The 22,241-nt window shown below is 41.1% G+C and overlaps 2 protein-coding genes across 2 annotated transcripts; one reads left to right on the plus strand and one right to left on the minus strand.

Annotated features, from left to right (window-relative positions):
- Positions 1 to 2,729: 2,729 nt before the first annotated feature.
- Positions 2,730 to 4,478, minus strand: LOC147818540 (uncharacterized). Its single transcript, XM_087176698.1, has 2 exons — positions 4,079 to 4,478; positions 2,730 to 3,966 (listed from the first exon to the last, which is right to left on the minus strand). The coding sequence occupies exons 1-2, from the start codon at positions 4,377 to 4,379 to the stop codon at positions 3,749 to 3,751; spliced, it is 519 nt and encodes a 172-aa protein (XP_087032824.1). The 5' UTR covers positions 4,380 to 4,478; the 3' UTR covers positions 2,730 to 3,748.
- Positions 4,479 to 13,357: 8,879 nt separating this feature from the next.
- On the plus strand, positions 13,358 to 22,081 carry dipk1ab (divergent protein kinase domain 1Ab). Its single transcript, XM_023416509.2, has 5 exons — positions 13,358 to 13,600; positions 20,286 to 20,420; positions 20,578 to 20,685; positions 20,796 to 20,972; positions 21,070 to 22,081. The coding sequence occupies exons 1-5, from the start codon at positions 13,547 to 13,549 to the stop codon at positions 21,880 to 21,882; spliced, it is 1,287 nt and encodes a 428-aa protein (XP_023272277.1). The 5' UTR covers positions 13,358 to 13,546; the 3' UTR covers positions 21,883 to 22,081.
- Positions 22,082 to 22,241: the final 160 nt, after the last annotated feature.

Raw genomic sequence — 22,241 nt, forward strand, 5'->3', positions numbered from 1 at the left:
GTTAGCTTAGCTTAAAACAAAGACTGCAAAAGGATAGACACAACTAGCCTGGCTCTGTCCAATCTGCCATATGAGCACCTCAAAAGCTAACTAATTAACACATTACATTTTGATTGATTAATCCACGCAAAAACTAAAAAACTAAGGTACCAACCAACCAACCAGGTTACCAGGTAAACTTTGTTAGCTAGCCTATAGTTTGGACAGAGCCAGACTCGCTGTTTTCCCCTTTTCCAGTCTGAATGCTAAGCTAAGCTAACATCTCCTGGATGCAGCTTGACAAGAGTGGTATTGATTTTTTCACCTAAATCTCCATAGGAAAACAAACAAAAAAAGAACATTTCCCAAAACTTTAAGTGTTCCCAGAGCTATCTACTGCATGTAGAAACATGAAGGGTGAGAGCAATAACGACGATGCCGACGAGGAACCCTCTAAAGTCTTGCCAAATTATGTGCTTATATGACTGAGCACATCTGACAGCCAAATGCAGCCTGTTCAGGAGGGTGCGACTCCTTCACAGAGCTATGACGCAAACTGAATGTACAGTATTCAGTAAATGCAACAGTAGGGAAACCTTCTGGTCCCTTTGACTCCATTTTTGGTTCCTTGAAAATCAAGAATTACTGTGATACAAATATATTTCCTGGTTTTCTGAATTGTGTGAAGATCTTCATACAGTTTTCTCCATGTCTGTGACTCTGGAAATGAAAAAGTGAGTTTTCTCACTATAGTCATGTCATCTGTTCTCAGTCAGGCATCTTGCAGAGAAAGGTTGTTCTGGTGCTAGTTAGTCTAGTATTTGAAGGGGAACAAATTGCATGATTGGACATGTAAAAGTTTGAGGATGCAAGTCTGGCCACGGACCTTTTGTGGCCTGTTATCTTACGGTCAAAAGCTCAACTAAATAGTTCCAAATAATACAAACCTAATCAAACAAGTCTCAACACTTGGTCTTAAAGGAGCACAGTAAGAACATGTTGCTTGTTGTTTCTCCAGACTCACAGAGAAGTCTCCAGTGCCCCCTGCAGGGTCATCTGTTGTGACCCTCTACATCTGATCTGTTTAAAAGCCACCTCTGTACTTTGATTATTACAATTAAAAATCAAACAAAATGATTAAATTCTCCTTTGGAAAGGATAGGAACAAGGGCGATGTCCTTAATTCACGATGTGATGATGGATGTTTGAGTGTTTCCTGTGGTTCCTCGTTATCTTGCTTCTTCCCCTAATGATCACAAATCAGCTTCGGTTCACTTTTTGAATCTCAGTTAAATATACAGACATGAGCATCTCACACGTGGCAACAAGCCCACACACATTAATGTTTATAATGATAAATATTATAATAGATAAAGCTGCCAGCAGCAATTATCAGGGTCCAAGCAGCTCGCAAGCATTTTAATTTTTTGCTGATCAGGACTGAAGCAGGACTTAGGCCATCTGGGGTTTTGACCCCCTGACCTTGGTATCCCCAGAGAAGGTGACTTACTGATTGCACCTCTGGGTAACCATGTGCTCCACCTGCCTTCACACACGTTGAGGCAATGACATCACATGTGCAAAATGGGAGCATTTTTGCTTGTTACACTTTAAAACACTTAAATAGCCAATTTTTTTTATTTTTTATTTAAGAGCGTTTTAATAACATTGATCTTAACTACACAGGTTTAAAAGTTTATCATTTCAAAACAGATTGACAAACGGAAATTCTTTTAATAACTTTTCATCAGCATTGTCTATAGATGATTTAGACCAAATCTCATGAGAATCAGATGAACTGGGTCTTGTTCGCTTTGGGTTTTCGTTTGATTTTTTAGAGCAGAAGACCATATGAGCAAAGATGCAGAAGATTTGGGAGATCAAAATGACAAAAAAATTTTAACAGTAGCCCAAGCCGTTTGAGAAAATTTCAAAAACGTATATTTCATTATTGTAGCGCCACCTATCGGGCAATTAGTTTCATTTTTGGTGCCTGAGTAGTGGTTGGAATTTGCAATCAATGTGCCAATGTTTCGTGAGTCTTTCTCCAGTAGTTTCTGTTACACAAACACTTTTAGCTGAGAAAAATAATAACTAGAATATAAAAATAATGGGGTCCCATTAAGAACACTTCTCAGTACATCCCAGAACACTTAAACATTACCACAATTACAATTACAGTCTCCACACTGACCATTAAACTAAACCAACACTTCTCAAACAGATTCAGTAAATACTGTATACTAATCCTCATGTAGGAGGATTTACTGCAGGCCTTTTCCATTACACTGCATTAGTTTCAACGCTGTTGCCGGCACATAATAATAATCATATATAATCATCACTTTCATGTATTGATTAAAATCAGAGACAGGACACATAAGAGAACATGCAGCTGTATATAATAGATACCAGTACCTTCGGCCTGTGATGGTGTCATAATTACAGTTTTGGTCTTGGTCAGGGTCAGTGAATGAAATCCCCTCACAGCCTCACAGCATGTGACACTGTGAGAAAACAAACTGTGCTAAATTAGATGTGATCACATCTCAGCCACAGGGAAGGCACATATACAGCTTTCAGATGACTCACCGCAGGAAACAGACAACAGACAACAGACTATTGATCCCAGAGGGAGTCAAAACACTGGAGGGATCTGCGCAGCACTGAACACACTTTTCTGTCATCCAGGAAAAAAAAACTGTGTTACAAGACAAGAAAATGTAACTGTGTTTCTCTTCAGATCTGCCTGTAATTTATCATTTAATGTTCACATCTCAGGATGGTTTTATTTGTTTTGCTCTTGACAATAAATGATCAAACAGTTTTTAAAAGACAAATTAGTGCAACTATTTGTTTTTTTTTCCTTTATGCCAGATACAAAAGATAAATACAAGGATATTAAAGCATAATGATCTCTGTGCTGTTATCACACATATTTTCTGTTTATATGATGTGGACGTATAGATACAAATAAAGCTAGAATTTATAAACTCATCATGCATAAGAATCAGTTTGTTATATCTGTTTTGATACTATCGCATGAACTTGTTGGTAGGCAAACTTACGTACTACTTACATTATAAAATACAACTTGCATGTTATGTATTGGCAGGGTTAAATTCATTAAAATTGGATTCATGAAGCAATAACACTGAGGGGATCCCTGGGGCTGCAGATGGAAAAGATATTTACTTTTTATAATAGATGGACATACAGAAACCAAGAGGAAACATTTTGATGGAGATGATGTATTTTTATTTATTTATTTATTTTTGGAGTTTGAATGCTAGTCATTATTGCCTCTGATAAAAATAAAAAAATCTCCCCAGTTCTTCAGACAACAATCTTCAAATTGTTTCCAGAAGACACAACAACTTTGTCAGTGCTCAAAAAAAAAAACCCTGACAAATTCAAAGCATGTCAACATGAAGCCCTCAGAATATGAGAGTAGTAAGACAATGACACATAAATGGGGAAGGAAAGGAAGGAAAAAGAAGATGATATTTTTTTTAATCATTTGTTAGAAGCAGCTTCTGAAATACCATGGGTAGTCTTTTTAAATGTAGTCTTTAGTGATGCCGAATGATGGCCTCACTGCAGAGACGGAGAAGAACAAGGTGAGGACCAACACAGCAGCTCAAGTCTCTTTCTTCTACCATTTAACCAGTGTATGGGTGCGGTCTTGTTAGATGTAATCTCTGCACAGCTTCTCTGGCAGGATGCAGGACGTCGGATCGGACATTCGGTTGGTGTGTTTAAAGGTGGTTCACCTGAGCCCCGCTGCCAGCTTCTCCATCGCCGCTTTGCGCTCTTCTGCTTTCTGCTGTGAGCGACGCAAGACGTTCCTCAGCTCCTGTAGATGGTCCAGTGTGCCCACCAACTCACCTTTCACTGTTTTCATCTGGCTCTCCAGCATCTGTGTGTGATGGAGGGAGTTTCTCCTGTACCGTCTGCTGGAGCGCACTTTTTCCTCCAGATCCTCCACTGCAATAGGTGACCAGAAAACACAGTGACAAACAGATACAAGTTTTATACAAGTTAACATATAGGAACTGTTTAAAGTATGAAGGTAGATAAATTTGTTTGTGATACAGACCCATGTTCTCCTGGTAGCCCATGCTATCTGAACCAGGCTCTGGCTTCTTTTCCATCAGGTTCTTGGTCTGCTGCAGCATCTTCTCCATCTTGACAAGTTGAGCGGCTTTAGTGTCGCTGTCTCGACGCATTTTCAGTAACTCCTGCTCCCTCTGGGTCAGCTCACTGTGATACTTACTCATATCTGGTGTTAAAGATCTGAACAGCCCAACCTGCAACACCTGGACACTGAATGGCTTACGACACAACAGCCGGGGGACATAAGACGCAAGATGAGGCTTCTTAAAAAACGATTTCAACATCCACTAATGTCCCACTTCTGGATCGTCTGAAGAGCGTGGACTTCTCGTTCCTCTGCTGCAGCACATGAAACGCTGGTTTGCTTGCAAATGAAGTGTACTGCTGGAGATATCTAGCTTTTTATAGGCCATAACCCCAGCACGTGTCTGGGAGTCATCTGAAAACAGCCAACTCTCAGTACACACCGTTACAATAGGCGAGTCATAAGACCGGCTTCACAAAGCCTTCGAGCAAAATTGATAATGTTTACACTTAGTCGGTGGTGAAAAAGCTCTGAGGAAGAACAGAAGTCGGCCAGCTTGTCCCTCTGTATGATTTAAAACAAATGAAATAACTGTCTTTATTCACACCTGAGGGAGAGTTTTAAAACTGTTGGGGAACATGAGCTGACTATGAAACCAATGCAGTGACAACAGTGTGTTATTCATGATATTACACTGGCAGGAGCATGACACATCTAAAGCATCTAGAATAAAAAAAAATATTTTAAAACACCAGCAATGGCAGCAACAAAACAGTTTCCTTCCAACTCACACTGTGTAATCTTATTACAGAGCATATCATCTGTGGAAGCAGTCAGTCAGTGAGCATGTCAGTGAACTACTTAGAGAGAAAATGAGGCTCTATTCTGCTCCATGTGAATGATCCTGACAGCAGTCATGCTTGTTCCCACATGCCAGGCACACTCATTCTTACTGAGACGAAATCTATTCAGATAATATAATCTATAGGCTAGGATATAGGCTATGTATATACGTACATGTGGTATTGATTTTATATTGTGTTGTTTATTTGTTCTGTTGTTGTCTTCATTGTTTATTTTTCTCAAGTGCAGACGTGACTCCTGACTCCACTAACGCCGATAAGAGATTCGACCTGACTTTGACTTGATATGAGACAGACGACTTGAAAGGATTTGACTTTTTGTTGCTAAATACTCACATTTTTCTATTTAAGTTGCATCTTATTTTTGACTGATGATTGGGTGATTTCTAGAGCGATGCCTGCAGACCGGTTCTCACGGGTTAGGTTCCACAAACGCTAAAACCTGGATTGCAGGAGGAAAGAGAACACAGCACAATGCAAGTATCACACAGAGATGTATTGTAATAGCTATAATTAGAATGGTACTCAGTAAAGCACATACCTCCACCGAGGCCAAACAATCCTAAATATTAAAGAGCGTGATAAAACATCATTTAATGGGTTCTTTCCTGACACATGCACCATCACTCCGTCAAGTTTGGTGCAAATCAGATCCGAACTTTTTGCTGACAGATAAACAGACACAGGTGAAAACATAACCTCCTTGGTGCAGGTAATAATAATAATAATAAGACTACTGATAATAATTGTAGCAGTGGGTGCCACAAAATGTCACACATCAGTAAGATTTATAGGGTGTAAGCAGTTCAACAGGTTTCATTCATGTTGAAAGTAAAAATTAAACTTTTAATGACCACTGTCATCATCACAATTTAGTATAACTCGACTTGTGTTTTGCTCGATCTGAGCAATGACGTGACTTGACTTGTTTGATTCTTGCCACAGTGATTTGAGAATTGCTTGTGACTTGCACGTGTGAGACTTACTCCCACCTCTGCTAAAGAGTACAGGGACACTAAATTATGTCTTGAGTTCACTTGAGGTGGGAGTGGATATACATAATAGAGTATCAGTGGAGATCCTGTACTGTATAACTTGTGTTAAGTTTTAGAAGATTTAGTTCCACCCCTGCCCAGCAAGTGGATGGAGCTCCTAAAGTCTTAATTCTCAAAATTAGATCTTGTTCAGACAACAGCACACCTTTATGTTTCGGGCTTGGCAGTTAGTCACATTTGCGAAGACGTGCCCGAGCATCCCTGGACGTTTTGTTCATTTACAGTCGGTCCTTCACACTAAGAGTTGGGCGTGGTGACAAATCTTCTCACCTGACCTCATAAGGTGCGTCATAACAGATGTAGCAATCACCAGTAATATCTGACATTGCTTGTTAATGGAGATCACAGTGCAAACTAATTTCTCCAAATCCAAAAAGGAGTTGTTTTTTTTTTACCTTGTCCCGGCTATACTAGGATCGGCACATTGGACACCAGTCACGAACACACAGGTGGACAAAACAGACTGTACTCTGACCTATAGACACTCACCCTTATCACAGCAGGGCGTTGTATGGCCGTGATCCAGAGCCTCCAGATAGATAAAGTCACATCAAAGTTCATTCTTATTGTTTAATTTTATCTCATCCCACTGACCAGCAAAACAGAGACAAACAATAGTGTGTGATTCAGGTAGCAAAACAGCAACAGTAAAGAACTGGAATCACCTCCTCACTGTTGTCTGCCTCCTCCACTCAGACTAGTTTCAGGTTACATCCCTGTTTATCCAGAGTCATATAAAATATTAACCGTTTTACCACATATTAACCATTAACCACACCGAAGTCTATCAGTTTGTCCTCAAGTCCAAGTGCACATTCGTACTATATTTGAAGAAATTCCATCTAAGGTGTTACGGAGATAATGCGTTCACAAGGCCAAAACCATGTTTTGTGAGGCCACCATACCCTTGACCTTTGACCCATGACCCCCAAAATTTAATCAATTAATCTGTGAGTCCAAGTAAATGTCTGTGCCAAATGTGAAAGGATTCCCTCGAGGAGTTCTCAAGATATTGGGATCACAAGGCCAAAATCATGTTTTATGAGGTCACCATGACCTTTGACCTTTGACCTTTAGCCACCAAAATCTAATCAGTTTATCCTTGAGTCCCAGTGAATGTTTATGCCAATATTTGTAGTGGAAGCAGGCTCATTCAAGTATTGCTTTTTATAAGTAACATAAATATCACTTGCCAGTTACACATTAATAACTTAATGTTAATGTTAACTTTACGACCTGTGAATCAGGTCATAGCAGGTGCCAGTTTTGAATTTGGCAGTAGGGTGACCATATTGTTTACAACTTGCGTGCATTACAGATTGTTCCCCTTTCATGTGCCGCCTTTCTTCTTTACTGGCAGGAATTTGTGACGCTGTATTCTCACAAGGGCCCGTTGCAAAGAGACATATTCCTGAGGCACAGTGAGAGTCTTTCTGGTGTTTTGATGACTGGCCGTGGGAGGACAGTAGCTGTAGCTAGTAGCTGTGTACTGCAGTTATGGTGCCAAGATTTAGTGCACAAAAAAAAAAAAGGCAGAGAGAGTTATTATGGCTTCTGTATGCTGCTCACTTGACTGTGTTGCACCATGATTGATGAAAACAGAGCCTTTTGTCATGTTCCTCTGTTGCTGGTGCTGCTTCTTCAACTCCTCCTCTGTCTTGTGCACATCTCTGTGGTGCCAAGCAGAGCTAATCAGTAGCTATTGACTGCAGTGATTAGACATAAATGCAGGCTAATTGTTGATAAATCATGTTCAAACGAGCTTAGTTAGCGGGTCACGCTGAAGGCCATGCTCTATGTTTTCAACTTTCTGTGCTATTATTACTCCGCCACATGTCCCTGCATGAGGGTCACTCACCTTCTAGGCTTTCTGTGGCTTTCTCTTCTTGTTCCTGCAGTGTGACTCCACCTCCTTCCCTCAGGCTGGCCACATGCAGAAACACAAACAAAAATCACTTTTATTTTTTAAAATTTTAAATCAAACCTTATGAAACAGCGGATGATATAATGTACAGGCCGCATCATGCGGAGAATCGAGAATTAGACATGCTTGCCAAACAACAGCATCTTTACTGAGTCGAGCCGCATAACATTTTAAATCGGATGTGGCACAAAAAAACATGATTACCTTCACTGACTAACCTGATATTTGAGACTGAATATAGAGTGATTGGCATTCAGGTGTTTGAGCTTTCTTGTTTCCTGATGCTCTCACTTTCTTCACACACACCAGTTGAACCTCTGCTCCCCTGCGCCTCAATATTAGATTACAGGCCATTTTGTCAATAATAAAGTGAGTGTTTTATTTATTTGAACAAGGAATCAAATGGGATTTTAAACCATAAAAGATGAAAAAAAAAAAACATTTCTTGAATGATATGAGATCTATTTCAGGAAGAAACACGTCTTCCTTCGGGGTGAGGAGCGACCTATAAAAGGCTGCTGTGTTAAAATGCGAGTGAATACATTTGATACACTTGTCTACAATGAGCTAATTGTGTTCCAGAAATTCCCATAAATGCACGTGAAGATTTAACTAAATTTTCTTGTTGTTGTCAAAGGTTATAAAACTTTATAAGAAAAATCTGAGTCAGGAGCAGATAGCGAAATTAACCATTAGGGAAAAATCTTCAACCAGAGCGAGCTACAGTGGAACATAGCAGGGTCACTGTGCATAATATTTCAGTGTCTCATTCTACAGCATCACAGTGAAAACATTAGTCATCACATTTACAAAGAACACTCTCAAAGCAATGCACATCTGTTATGTAATTTCATTTGAGAGCCACATATTTCCAGAAAAATCCTGCTCCATAAATAGATTTGTCTTTGCATATGTTGTGTAACATATTTTGAGAGAGGTCTGAGCGTTAAATGACTTAATGCATGATGAGCATAAGCCCATATTACTGAGGTAAGACTGAGGTTTCATAGAAGCCAGTGGATGGTGGTTTAATTGGAATAATCCAGGTTTATGTGCGAGTTTAACATCTTTGCTGGTTGTAACCATTATGTCAGTGGAAAATGAAGGAGGTGCTTTCCCCGTGTAATTTACAGAATGTAAGAGCAAGGATTTCACAGTCCTAACTAAATTCAATGCAGCACTCTCACACAATGCGCCTGTTGTGAGCAGAAAAAAAAAGAAGGTTAACAAGAAGCCTCGGGAAAGACGCTGAACACAAAAATTGCACAATGGTAGCTCACTGCCATCTGTGTGCGAATGGGTAACCGTGTGTAAATGGGTTTAACATTGGAAAGCCCTTCTTGATCAAACAGCTACATTTAATACAGTCAAATACAGTTTAATACAGCAAACAAGAGGAAAGAGTGCATCTGTCAGGGGCTGGTTTCCTGTTTGGTTCACACATATGTGACATGATCCTACACCGGTCAGATATCGTGTATGTGGTATTGAGTCTAATAATCTACTGCGTGTGTGTGTCCATGGTAATGAGAGAACATATCAACCAGTGCAACAGTGACAATCAGTGACGTGTTCTTCATAATAAGATAAGAATAAGATAGGATTCACACACTATACTAAGTTTGGATCTCATACTGGGATTTGTTGACAGACTTTCCTCCTGCTTTGTATTGAAAGTCTTTCTCAGTCTGAAAAAAGTCCAATCCAATGAGATTTGCTGCATTAGGGAAAAAAAACACATTCTTGGTGTGATGTCTCCTGCACCTCTCTAGCTCCTGTCATATTTCAGACTGAACTTACTCCCACATGTTCTGAATATTCCTCTCTTTTGCATCCCAAGTGACTTACTGTAAGAAAGCTGGATGTAACTGTAATACAGGCGTGTCGCCATGAGGGGGAAGGCTAGCAACAGTTATTCTTACATCTTTGTTTGCTCTCTCCCTGCAAAGCAGGTTTAATAAAGTATTTTTCTCTGTTGTGAATCTCTTTTGTTTTTTTTTTCATTTTCATCACCCTCTTTGAAATTAGTCGTCACCCTCAATATAACTGTTACAAACATCTTCCTGGTCATTGTCCTTATTTTCATCACAGGTACACACTGTGCTTACATCAGTAAATGTTGACATGGTAAATTATTTCTGTTGTGCTTTGTGTCAGACACTTCCTTTCATTCCTTGCCCATGCAGGCCACTTATTGGGTTTTGATGGATGTTAATGGACCAACAAGGTAATGAGCAGGTGTGGGCTGTAAGACTGGAGAGCAAGGTTTATTGTATGTGATGAACGGTAAATTTAATTTAGGCATGGAAATTCAAAATGAGTGCAGATGTTTTCTAGTGTTAATTAACCTGAAAGGTTATGTTTGTGGATGAGGCATTCAATATGTTGTGCATACATTGTGAAAATTGTACATAATTATCTATTCTTAACAACAAAAGAGGACTCCATCTTACTGCAAAAGCCCATATATCTCTGTAATATCCACTGTGCACTCAAGTGGTGCCGCTATCTTCATCTTTGCATCAGCAAGGCTGTTGTTGAATGGTTCTTATGTGGAAATATGATTTTCTTTCTTTTCTTTTTTATCTGCCCACTCAAACTGCCTCAAGGTGATCAGTATTACATAATTGCAGGAAATACCTTATCTGCATCCGGTTACCATCCTCGAGGCTCCTACAAGTCTGTGTTTCTCTCTATTAGGAATTTAGCGATGCAGTTCTGTTGTGCTTCATGAATTCTTTATTCCTGTGCAATTAAATCCGTCATATCTAATTGTAAAGACAAATTGCTCTGTTGTGTTTTCACACTTGGCACAGATTTTTTCCTGAAATGCAGTGACAGAAAAGTTAGGCTGTTGTTTGTTTTGATGGATGATAATGCATGTGCTGCCCATGCTAATGTGTTGAATAACTGAGTGCCCATTACCTTTTTGTTGGTGCACTCCCCTGAGAAGCAGTCTTACAGTCTTTTATCTCTGGGTTGGATGCCAGCAAGACGTCTCACATCCCAAAGAGTCAAGTACAAAACACTGTAGACAGTACATAAAGAAGAAGATGCACTACCTGCTACCTCTGCTTCCCCACTGTTAGAAAGTGTCCAGCGACATTGTGCGTTTAACATTGATGACGGCTAAACCCTATGAAATTTAAATCAAGACAAAAAATGGTGGTGATTCATAACCACACTTTGGTTCTGAAGTTGACAGCTTCTTATTCTCTACCCTCCTCCTCCTCCTCCTCCTCCTCTTCCTCCTCCTCCTCCTCCTCCCCCGCTGACACAAGCTGCTTCGCTCTGAGCTGTGAGACTTGTCCCTTAAGATCTGTCTCATCCTCCGCGGAGACAGATCTCGCAGTTTCCAACAAGACTGAGAAAGTCTGCCTGGAAGGACCTTTTGTTGTTGTTGTTTTAAACCAGCAACGCTCCCCTGAAGGCAATTTTTCTAGGAACAGAGGTTGATTGTGTAGGTCATTTGTTCCAAAATGTAGCAAGGAAAGAATTTAAAGGTCCCTTTCAGCTTTAGTAAGCTAGCTCTTAGGTTCAATCAACATTATAAGAATTCACAATTTTCTGTCCATCTTTGCCTCACAGGGGTTCCCCTACAAGTTTACATCCTTCCAAAATCACATTTCTATCTTTATCGAACAGGTCTTCTCATTTGAAAAAAAAGAAAAACTTGACTTTAGACAACTGTAGTCAAGCTTATTAACATCCAATAATCTGCATTCACCCATTTTCCCACTGATGTACAAAGGTAAATCCGCATTCACTCTCCTTCAAGCTTGTTTTGATTCCGACCAACTCCCGAGAAAAACATCTGGCTCTTCAGCAGCTGGATACCCACTATGTTCACCAGTGTTTTGGGAGCAGAGAACTACATGTAATTAAATTAATAGTTTAACTACATTTTGCAGTAGCTTGCTGGTAGTTCAACTACATTCATATGAGCATAGTGATTCAACTAGTTACTCCTTTTTTTTGCCATTTTTGTTGTAGTTAACTACTGAAACTACAAACAATTTTAGGCCACAAAAGGACTTTTTACATCACCATTGCTTCTCTACGGTAATTGAACGCCCTCTGAGCAGCCTCCGACCGCTGTGAAGACACGTCCAGGCAATGCATTTGTTAGGCAGTCCACACCACACACTTGACCTTTGTGTAGTGCATGTGCAAAAGCTGAGGGCATTGCTCAGTGGTCTCACAGCTACAACATCATCATGGATAAACCTCCTGATTCTCAGCCCGAGGAAGAATCACCATGGCCATACTTAATCAGTTATTGTTTACGCAACCAGAACTGACATTCCTTGCGATTTCTCATGAATGGTGGGGTATTTTATTTTTGGTTGATGTTATGACCTGTGAACAAGTAGGTACTTTTTTGGAATAAACTCAACTGAGTGGCATTATTTGCTGACATTATTTTTTTGTATTATACTTTGTTATAATTCCATCACATGTACATTGTCAATTTGATAAAGTAGTTTGAACTACTTTTTTTTCCCTCATCACTGATGTTCACCAGAGAGTTGTTCACACTGTCTGTCTGTTGTTTGATAACAAACAGGCTGCATACCAGTTTTGGTCTCTACAGCTAATTTCCTCCTTCATGACAACTGTACGGGGTCTGAATTTTAACATAACTCACTCATTAAATTTTATCAAAGCTTGAAGTTATGCATAATTGAGGGCATGCGGCTTTGAGTGACAGGTAGGTGAGCATATGCTCGCCACATACTGGCATGCACTGAAGTCTCAGCTCTATAGGGGCACGTCTGCATATCTTTGCCCATTTTTGGATTAGCCGGGGAGTTCGCTGGAGTCAGGCACGGCCAAGGTGGCAACGGCGTGACAGCCCACTCTTGAGCCTGTGGTTGACATCACAGAGGCTACGACCATCTTTATTTACAGTCCATGCATATCACTCTGTAGAGCCGTGCAGAGTCAGTAGACACTTCTCTGCAGATTCATCACTGCAAACAACCTCTTTCAGCGTTAATGGAAAAATATTGATTATAGTGGCTTTAAAGTTTACTCACAATAAAAAAGACAAATAAGCACCTGGTTTTCAGACACTTCGCATGTGAAATAAACCGTCTATTTTATAGTAAGCCCCCAAAATAGAGCCAAATAGTAACCAAACTGTCTAACAACATCTGACTTTATTTATTAATTTCGTTTTTTATCCAATTTGTGGTTTGTTCATAGCAATAGGCTAAATGGCTGTTAAGAAAAAAAAAAAAGCTCATGGTTTTTGTTAAGAGAAACAACAACAACAACAAAAAACGTGCAAAATTGAAAATGAAGCACAAATGGTGACGAAGTGTTGCCCATCCTCCTGTAACTGGTCAAAACGCCCCAGAAGTGCTCATGGCCAACATGAGTCTGACTTCGCTGCAGTCGGCGGCGCAGCTCAGTCCGCTGCCTCGCCGCATCTAAGTGCACATCCACGCTGCCGCCGACTGAATCACTGATGCTTAATATTTGGACATTCTCCAGGGTTAACCCAATAGGCGTTGTCTGATACCGAGTGCACGCCGAATTTATTTCCTCAGCAGCTGTTGTGAGATGTTCTGCATTTGCCATGGCAAGAGGTCTGTTTCCATGGGGGTTCTTCAGAAAGCCTCTGTACATCCAGGTAAGCTTCTGGGAAATCCCTCTTCACTCCGGTGAAAAGTGCAATTGGGAATCTACCCGTCTCTATCTATGTAGCTGTAGTCCGTTACACACACTTGGTAATCTTAAAAGTAGACAGCAAGCGACTGATAACTGTCACAGCCTTCAACCGTTTTATCATTTGACCTTCATATATTGCAAATGGATTTGGTGATAATTTGTAGGTATTGCTGCTAGGTTTCACTTGATGCTCGACGGCTCGACAGGAATCAACCATCCTCCTGATCCCCGTTGCTGTAGCAACCACTTCCATGATGCATCCAGCTGGTACAGTCATACGTTCAAGCGAGGCTTGCTGTGTCTGAGGCTGTAAAACTTTATTACCAACCTTCATTATATTACATAAGTCTGATGCTGTTTACGTGAATTTTTTTTTTTTCTTGGGGGGTAAGAAATGCTTTACATGCTTTACATTGTTGGGCTGCTTTACCATCATTCAGTGGAATTACTTTTCACGTCCCGTAGATGAATACTAAATCACAGATATATTTGATGTGATGCTGCCCTGATCATCCTCATCTGGGAAGCATTTGAAGAACATTATGTAACAGTTTGCTGTGAGTGAAATTAGGTGAAGTCCACAGTGACGTTCTTCACAAGTTAAATTAAACTCTGCTGGGGAAGCCCCTCAAGGACATGTGTAGGTGTCAGGAACCCAAATTTAGGATCCTTGGGCCTCAGCTGGTGCTGCACACTTCCTGCCCCTGCCGCTGCATGTTAGAGACAAAAACTGTCAAATGAAGGGAACAGAGGGAGAGACAGCCAGTCTCAAGAGACAGCCACCAGCATCGTTCAGTTTTCTAGGCCACCTCAGCCTTCCAGTGACAACTTAAGAAGTGTCATTCAGTGATCCTTGGAGAGAAGCTACTTCCACTGAAATACAGAAACTGACAAGTCCTGTAAGCCGAGAAATTATGGTTTTGTTCGTATGCAGATCTGCTCTAGCCTATCATAGCCCGTTCATATTTTACAATCAGGTACAGACATGTTTGATCCAGCACAGTTTTCCTGCACACGCTTAATGGATCATGTCGTCGCTTATATCTTCGTGTCATAGAGAGGCTTCAAACACACAGTTTAAAGGTGAAGTAGGTAAAAGCATGAAGTGCCAGTTGAAAACTTTAGTGTCAGTCAGTCAAGCTGATGCTGAACAGTGACGTCTATTGAGACTGATTTTCTTTGCATTAAGAGCTTTAATCGTTTCACCGGTTTTTATTTTTGAATTCCCATTACTATTTGGCCTCACTGTTGTAGATTTTCTTTTCACAGATGTATTGTATAAATGAATAATTTTATATTCTACTTTTCTTTAATTTACATTTAAAATGATGGAATGTAATGTAATGATTAACCTGAATTGAATAGAAAATGTTAAATCGTGACATTTTGTGAATACAGCTCCATCAGCAAGAGTGGAAATGAAGAGAGCGAGAGAGAGAGAGAGAGAGAGAGAGAGAGAGAGAGAGAGCACTGTAGCTGCAGCTGTGTGAAAGTAAAGTAATGAAGATCCAATTTGATTTCAGTGATGATTTAAAATGCTTTAAAAATATGACCTATAAGCTATTATAAGCAATTAGAAATAATACTACGGACTTTATTTCACACTAAAGCTGTTGTTAGTTTAGATATGGGAGGGAGTTTCCCCCAACAGGAAGCCGCAGTCCTTGCAGCAATAACTTGTGCTTGCATTTTACTGTGTGTATTGTTTGTGAGAGGACCATGAGCACATGGTGTTTGATTGTTGGATTGTTAAGATTTAGAGCGTCATGACAGACAGAGCAACCGTTGATAAAGTAATGTTCACATGTGTGAATGTCGCAGTGTTGAGTCAGCATGGAAATGCATGCTTTGTATGTGTGTGTAGAGGGGTGGTGGTGGCATGTGTGTGTGTGTGTGTGTGTGCATGTGTGTGTGTGTGGTGGGGGGTTGCGAGCTGTCTGGACTCTGATGAGTCAGATCTTTGTAGTGTATGTGCAGACTGTGGCATCGAGACACGGACTGCTGTAGGAGCGTAACTCTCTCAGGTGTTATGGCTTATATTTGTCAATGACATCAAACAAACTATTCATATATATATATCTCGCTTTTCACTCCTCCAGCTCTCTCCATGTTTTCATGTCTTTCTCAGCAGCCCATTAACCGGCAGCCTCTGAGGGATAGCTTTATAATCATACATAATGGATGAATGGTGTGCCGGCTGCAAAAACCAAGTGTCAGAGCAGCAATGTGCTGTTCTTGATCAGCTTTAATCTCCTCTCTGCCTCTGTAGTTCAACGTCAGGTGGTTCTCTGTAACTGTACAGCATGTACTCATATGCTGGTGTGTCACTTCAAAGAACTTTAAGGTTTAATATGGTTTGGATAACGGGGATGTGGGTGGGTAGAAGAGGAAGGAGTTCATCTAGATCAAGACTGACGTTTCTTTCCACCCACCTCAGCATATGGCCACAGTTCCCAGTCAGTCTCTAATTAATAGCTGTCACAGCAGCCACAATCAATATCACCTCATTAGCCATGTTTGTGTAACTCTCTCCTCCTCACAAAGGGTCAATATGTAATCCCAGAGATAGAAATGCATCGGCCAGAGTTGAAATGAAAGCCGCAATCTATCGATCAGAGAAAGGCCAGCCATACATTTGTTTCCCCCGCAGAGTGTTATTTCCATAATGCTTTTGCTGTTGATGCATTTCACCTAGGGAAAAATCGATGCGAGGTGGACGGAGCGCTTACTTGTGTGGTCACTTCTGTTAAATTTGCTGTGGGTCTGTATGGTCAGATTTGTAAGCAAACCAATCAATAGATCAGGGGGCAGAAATCATATTCAAATAGCTTGCCGGGGATAATTGGATTATGAGGATATGTGGGGTGTTTGTAAGATGAATGGTACATAAATGCTGTAATGTAAACATCTATTGATTGATGACTATAACACACATTTTATATGTTTAGCCTTTGTTATTAATTGTGGACAGATCATGATTAAATACGAGTGGCAATCAGATTTTAGAAACACTTGGGTCAAATTCTAGACAGGCCAGACGGATTTTTCTGTCCAGCCGCAATGAAATACCTGCGAATGCCTCTGATTAGTAATATTAATTCTCATTCTATACATTAGTTGTAGTGCCATATTGTACACTTCACATTTATTTTAAGGTTTTGATCCATAAGAAGATGTATTTGTGGTTTTAAGAACCAAAAAGCATCTCAATGTAGTTTTTCATCTCCTCTCTCAGGCTTCTCTCTGGAGCTCTATTAACAACAGGGCAGTGAGCCAATCAGAGGAGAGGATGCTTTGAGCTTCTCTTCCGATTGGCTAAGTGAGCAAATAAAAATCTACCAGATTTCAGGTAAACAGAGAAACCAAATCCTGCCAGGCTGGATGGTGAGTGGGCCATGCTGGGGTCATGGCTGAGAGCGGTGACTGTTTTGTTGTGACATCACAAAGTAACAGAAGTCCTGATAGCTTGTTTTAAGGCTCAGTTTCTGAATACAGGCGGTGTGAGACCTGCTGTATAATCAAAGAATGAATCTACTTTTATACAATTTGGGACCTTTAAATATATTTTCTGTGACATATGTACTCCTACATAATTTACTGGGGAAAAAAAATCCATCCAGTAAATCAAAAAGTCATCTAACTCTGCTGAATGACGTCCGATCATGGCATTTCCACAATACAGACTATATGAGATAAAAGATTAAAGTTAGATTAGAGTGTGCCATACAGAGGCTGTCTGAGAGCTCCAGTTCTGCACTGTCAGTGATGTCAAAATAAATGAAAGAAAATGGATGGAAAATCCATTTAAAGACAAATACAAATGACTCAAACTCACATTTTGCCTTTTCCTCACACCATCAAGCTATTTTCTGTTTTAGTGTAAAAGTTGTCAAAAAGATCTCACAGGAAGATGAAGCACAAAGTGTTACAGAAATGCAAATAGCAGAGGCAGATAAAGACACTTAAGCCAATAAAGAAAACTCGAACTGAAAGGGGCAGAGGGTGGAGGCAGAGGGAGTCCATCAATATCAAGCACTGAGTGCAAGAATCATTAATAGAGTGGAAAGTGGGGCTGCAAAAAAGTATCTTCTTTTTCACTAATGTTCTCCAATTGGAGGAACACCATTATGGATCTACACAGACTGTATTTATCAGCTGGGGAATTAGAAAGAAAATCAAAAGACGAGGTAATGAGTCTGGAGTCGCTCTAAATGTTCCACTGCTGCCGTGCCAGACCACAAACAGCATTTACTGTTAATTACATAGCACCTATTTAGAGGCAATTGCCTTAATGATGTAGCCTGATACAACTCAGTTTGGAACTAATTTGTATTCCACTCACAGGCCTGTTCTCTTACTAATAGGCTAAATGAAAAATGAATTAAATGATTTCTATATTGACTTTTAGCATATTATAACCTCTTAAAAATGTTTTTCTGTAAGGTTGACACACCACTCACTGAGCACATAACATGCCCCAATTTATTAATAGCTGTCCAAAGATGTTAGCCACAGATAAGAAAAGAAGCCAAGTGTTTCTCTGTCACTTCTGTAAAACTGCATCTTCATCTCATTAAATGGTTCAGTAGTATCTCCTATGATGGTACGCTTTTATTATGATGTCAGGTAATACGGTCAACATCCACAGCTACTTCAGCTCCATAACAGAGTTTGCATTTTCTGATGCATCATGTTCTCATACTTTTCTTTTTCAGCTTGGCCTTTAATTCATATTATGGTGACGACCCTAACCCGAACAGCTCCTTTCAGTCCTGTGGAGGATTTTGAGCATCTTTTAGCTCAGGGTTTTTAAAGAGACACATGACGGACGCGGCAGGCAAAGTTAGCAACTACCTGATGAACATAGTAGAGCGTTTACCTTCTTAAGAGCGAGATATTTCCCTCAGGAGCTGGATGTGTAAAAAACATGCACATGACAATTTTAACTTAAAAAGGAGATAATGTTCTGCTGGACCCAAAGAGCCAGAAATAATATATTTGTAAATGGCTGCATGTATTTAGAGCTTTTATCCAAAGCGTTTTACAATTTGCCTCATTCACCCATTCATTTACTCGGAAGTAAGCTACCATGCAACGTGTTGGTTACCTTCAGGAGATATTCGGGGTTCAGTGTCTTGCACAAAGACACTTGTGGACTGGAGGAGCGGGGCAAAAAAAACCCAAACCTCCAACTGACTAGTGGACAACCCACTCTGCCTCCAGAGCCACAGCCACCCCAAATGAAGTAGTGTTAATTAATACTGCTAGTCTGTAAAGAAATGTGCCTGAATACAGCCTTTCCATTAGATAGTGTTTTAAAAGATTAAATCTAATCAGTTCAACCACCAAATAATTTGTTTTCACAAAAAAAAAAACCTATTAAAGCAAATAAATACTGCACATCCATTCGGTTATTGTTAAGTCTGTTAGTGGATCCAAGAGCAGACCACAGAGGCTTGAAGCAGGATCAATAAAGTAAATCGTTTAATTTGATAGCTTGCTCAGATGTAGGGGAATGACTGGGCCTGAGAGGCAGTTAAACTGGGCCAGAGCAGAGTGGAGGATAGGTCTTAGCTGGGGTTGGAGCCAGAGTTGGACCAGGGTTTGGTGGGGATCCTGTTAAAGGAAGCTGGGGAAGTGCAGTCCAGGGAGCCGGGATCCAGAACAGAGTCAGCTCGTAAAGTGTGGAGACAGAAAGAGTGAAGGCGAGGGCAGAAATCGGGCCGGGGAACTGCAGGCAGAGGAGAAGAGGATTTAGAAACCGGGGGGAGGGGGGAAATATATTAGAGAGGCTGAAAATATGACTGACGGGAGTAAACAGTCCGCGAGAGACAGACAGTCGAGGAGAGATGAGGTTAGGAACCAGCTATTTGAGTCAGAGCAGGAAGATGATGATGGCTGGCAGCTGCTGACTGGACTCCTGCGCACCTGACTCCCCTCCTGTAATTAAGTGCACACACACACACACACACAGAGAGAGAGAGAGAGGGAAAAAAAGGGGGAGAGAGGCTGGCAGGCAGGAGAGGAGGATCTGTCACTTGCAAGAGACAAAAAAAAATTAATATTCTTTTTGAAATGAACTGAATCACAGCAGCACAAGCTGAGGTGTCCTCACTTTTATTTCCTAATTTGTGCCACGCTGGGAAAACGCTGGATCCTACATTTCCTATGGTGCAAATAATTAGTGTCTTTCTTTAGACCTCCCTGTCAGGTGAACACCCATCTCCTTACACAGCTGTGTATTGTGCATTTATCCTGAGACTTAACATTGCTACTAAGAATATTCAGATTAATGCAAAGGTCACTGCTTTGCTTGAAAAACAACAAAAAACAAGATTTTTCCGGGTAAGGGCAGACTGTGTGCTCCTCACATGAAAGACGGGACTGATGAACAGGTCCTCAGGCAACAGACATGACTCGCATCCTCTCATTAATCTCTTATAATGTTTGTTATATGAAAAAGAAATCTGTTTTTATTGGACTGAAACATCCACACCCACGTGTACATTTCAAACAGCTTGATCGGTAAATATCCAAATACCATTGAACCGAAAGTACTTGAGCATATCACAGTAAATCTGTAAAGTCACTCTTAAAGTAGATATTTGTTCAGACGGTGTTTCAAATCTCTGACATTTTTTCAACAGGCCAGATTCTCCTACCTACATATGAAGTACCTGTTCTTCTCCTGGCTGGCGGTGTTCGTGGGGAGCTGGATAGTGTATGTGGAGTACTCATCCTACACGGAGCTGTGTCGAGGGCACGACTGCAAAAATTCAATAGTGAGTGTCTTTTTTCCCCCCCCGACGTATCTTGCCCTGCAAAATGCGTGACCCTAACCCTGACCCCAACCCTGACCCCTCTGCAGCACGAGTTCATATCCCAGTTCCTTTTGTGCTGTTGATCATTTTTTCCCGCCCATTTCTTTTTTTCCCCCAGTGTGACAAATACAGAAAAGGAGTGATTGATGGCTCGGCCTGCAGCAGCCTGTGTGAGAAAGATACTCTTTATCTGGGGAAGTGTTTCACTGCCAAGCCCAACAGCCAGGTCAGTGTTTTTGTTTTGGTTTTTTTTGTTTGTTTTTTTTTAAATCAAACAGTCCTCTTCAGGCTGTTTGTTAGTAATCCACCTTCACCTCTGGCCTACCTTTATTCTAGGTTTACTCTGGGAGCTGGGGAGACCTGGAGGGGGTCATTAAGTGCCAGATGGAGGAGGCTCCTCATTATGATTTGGGAAATGAGATGGAGCCCAGGAAGGAGGCTGTGGCCTTCAACAAGCCCACCAAGGGCACCTCAGTGGAAAAGTTCAGGGAGATGATCCTCAACCACCTAAAGGTCAGAAAGTCTTCATTAAACACTAGAGACTTAAGTCCAACATCAAGTCTGAATCAAAAACCTTGGTTTGTCATGTGACTTTTTGATTTGTCGACAGGCTAAAGTCGGGGATCAGGCCAACCTCGCAGACCTGGCAACCCAAGTGTTGTCTATTGCGGATGCCAATAAGGATGGTCACATCTCGCTGCCTGAGGCTCGCTCCACGTGGGCTCTGCTGCAGCTCAACGAGTTCCTGTTGGCATTAGTCCTACAAGATAGAGAGCACACGCCCAAGTTGCTGGGCTTCTGTGGAGACCTCTATGTGATGGAGAAGGTGCCACACTCTCCTCTTTATGGGATCAGTCTACCCTGGATTATCGAGGTGTGGATTCCTGCGGGTCTGCGCCGCAGCATGGACCAGTGGTTCACCCCCTCCTGGCCACACAAGTCCAAGATCTCCATCGGATTGCTGGAGCTGGTCGAGGACGTTTTCCATGGCACTTTTGGCAGCTTCCTCATGTGCGATGTAAGCGCCACCAGTTTTGGCTACAACGACCGCCATGACCTGAAGGTGATGGACGCACGGTACATTGTTCCTGAGGCAATCTTCCAAGAGGTTATCAGGCAGCAGCGCTGCGATGTGGACGAGGACTGTCTCTACGGTGCCGACTGCCTCACTTCCTGCGACCTCACCAAGCACCGCTGCACACCCGAGGTGACCAGGCCAAACTTAGCCAAAGCCTGCGAAGCACTCAAGGACTATATTCTGAGGGGAGCACCATCTGACGTGAGAGAGGAGCTTGAAAAGCAGCTGTATGCCTGCATTGCACTCAAAGGCTCATCGGAACAGATGGAAATAGAGCACTCACTGATTCTGAACAATCTCAAGACTTTGCTGTGGAAGAAAATCTCTCATACTAAAGACTCCTAGTAAGCAAGCACTGCACACAGGCACGTGGACAGACTCCTGCCCCATGACGTTTTTAAATTAAATAATGGTCATTTTCACTGTGGAAACAGTAAGAATCCTCTTGTATTCAACTTTACATGTATAACTGATGTATTTTATTTTGAAGGAGTTAGTTCCGTCATGAAATATCACTTTATTAAATGATGTAATATTAAGTAAACTTTGTTAATGTACTGGAGCAAAATTAGAAAGTGCAATTTTTTTGAAACGATGACAAAAAATAAATTTGAACCATATTCCTGAATAGTGAATGCAGCGCACCGTCTACATCCATCTGACTCGAGACAGATGACGACGACTTGTGTGTAGAGGGTATATGT

The sequence above is a fragment of the Seriola lalandi genome, unplaced genomic scaffold (assembly GCF_002814215.2).
Source record: "Seriola lalandi dorsalis isolate HSWRI2012SDOR001 ecotype SW California unplaced genomic scaffold, Sedor1 jcf7180002054566, whole genome shotgun sequence".
Lineage (NCBI taxonomy): Eukaryota > Metazoa > Chordata > Actinopteri > Carangiformes > Carangidae > Seriola > Seriola lalandi.

Coding starts and splice junctions, on each gene's coding strand:
- dipk1ab (XM_023416509.2), top strand. CDS start 13,547: ATGGCAAGAGGTCTGTTTCCATGGGGGTTCTTCAGAAAGCCTCTGTAC. Junction 13,601..20,285: donor GAAAGCCTCTGTACATCCAG/GTAAGCTTCTGG, acceptor TTTTTTCAACAG/GCCAGATTCTCCTACCTACA. Junction 20,973..21,069: donor TGATCCTCAACCACCTAAAG/GTCAGAAAGTCT, acceptor ATTTGTCGACAG/GCTAAAGTCGGGGATCAGGC.
- LOC147818540 (XM_087176698.1), bottom strand. CDS start 4,379: ATGTTGAAATCGTTTTTTAAGAAGCCTCATCTTGCGTCTTATGTCCCC. Junction 3,967..4,078: donor GGGCTACCAGGAGAACATGG/GTCTGTATCACA, acceptor CACCTATTGCAG/TGGAGGATCTGGAGGAAAAA.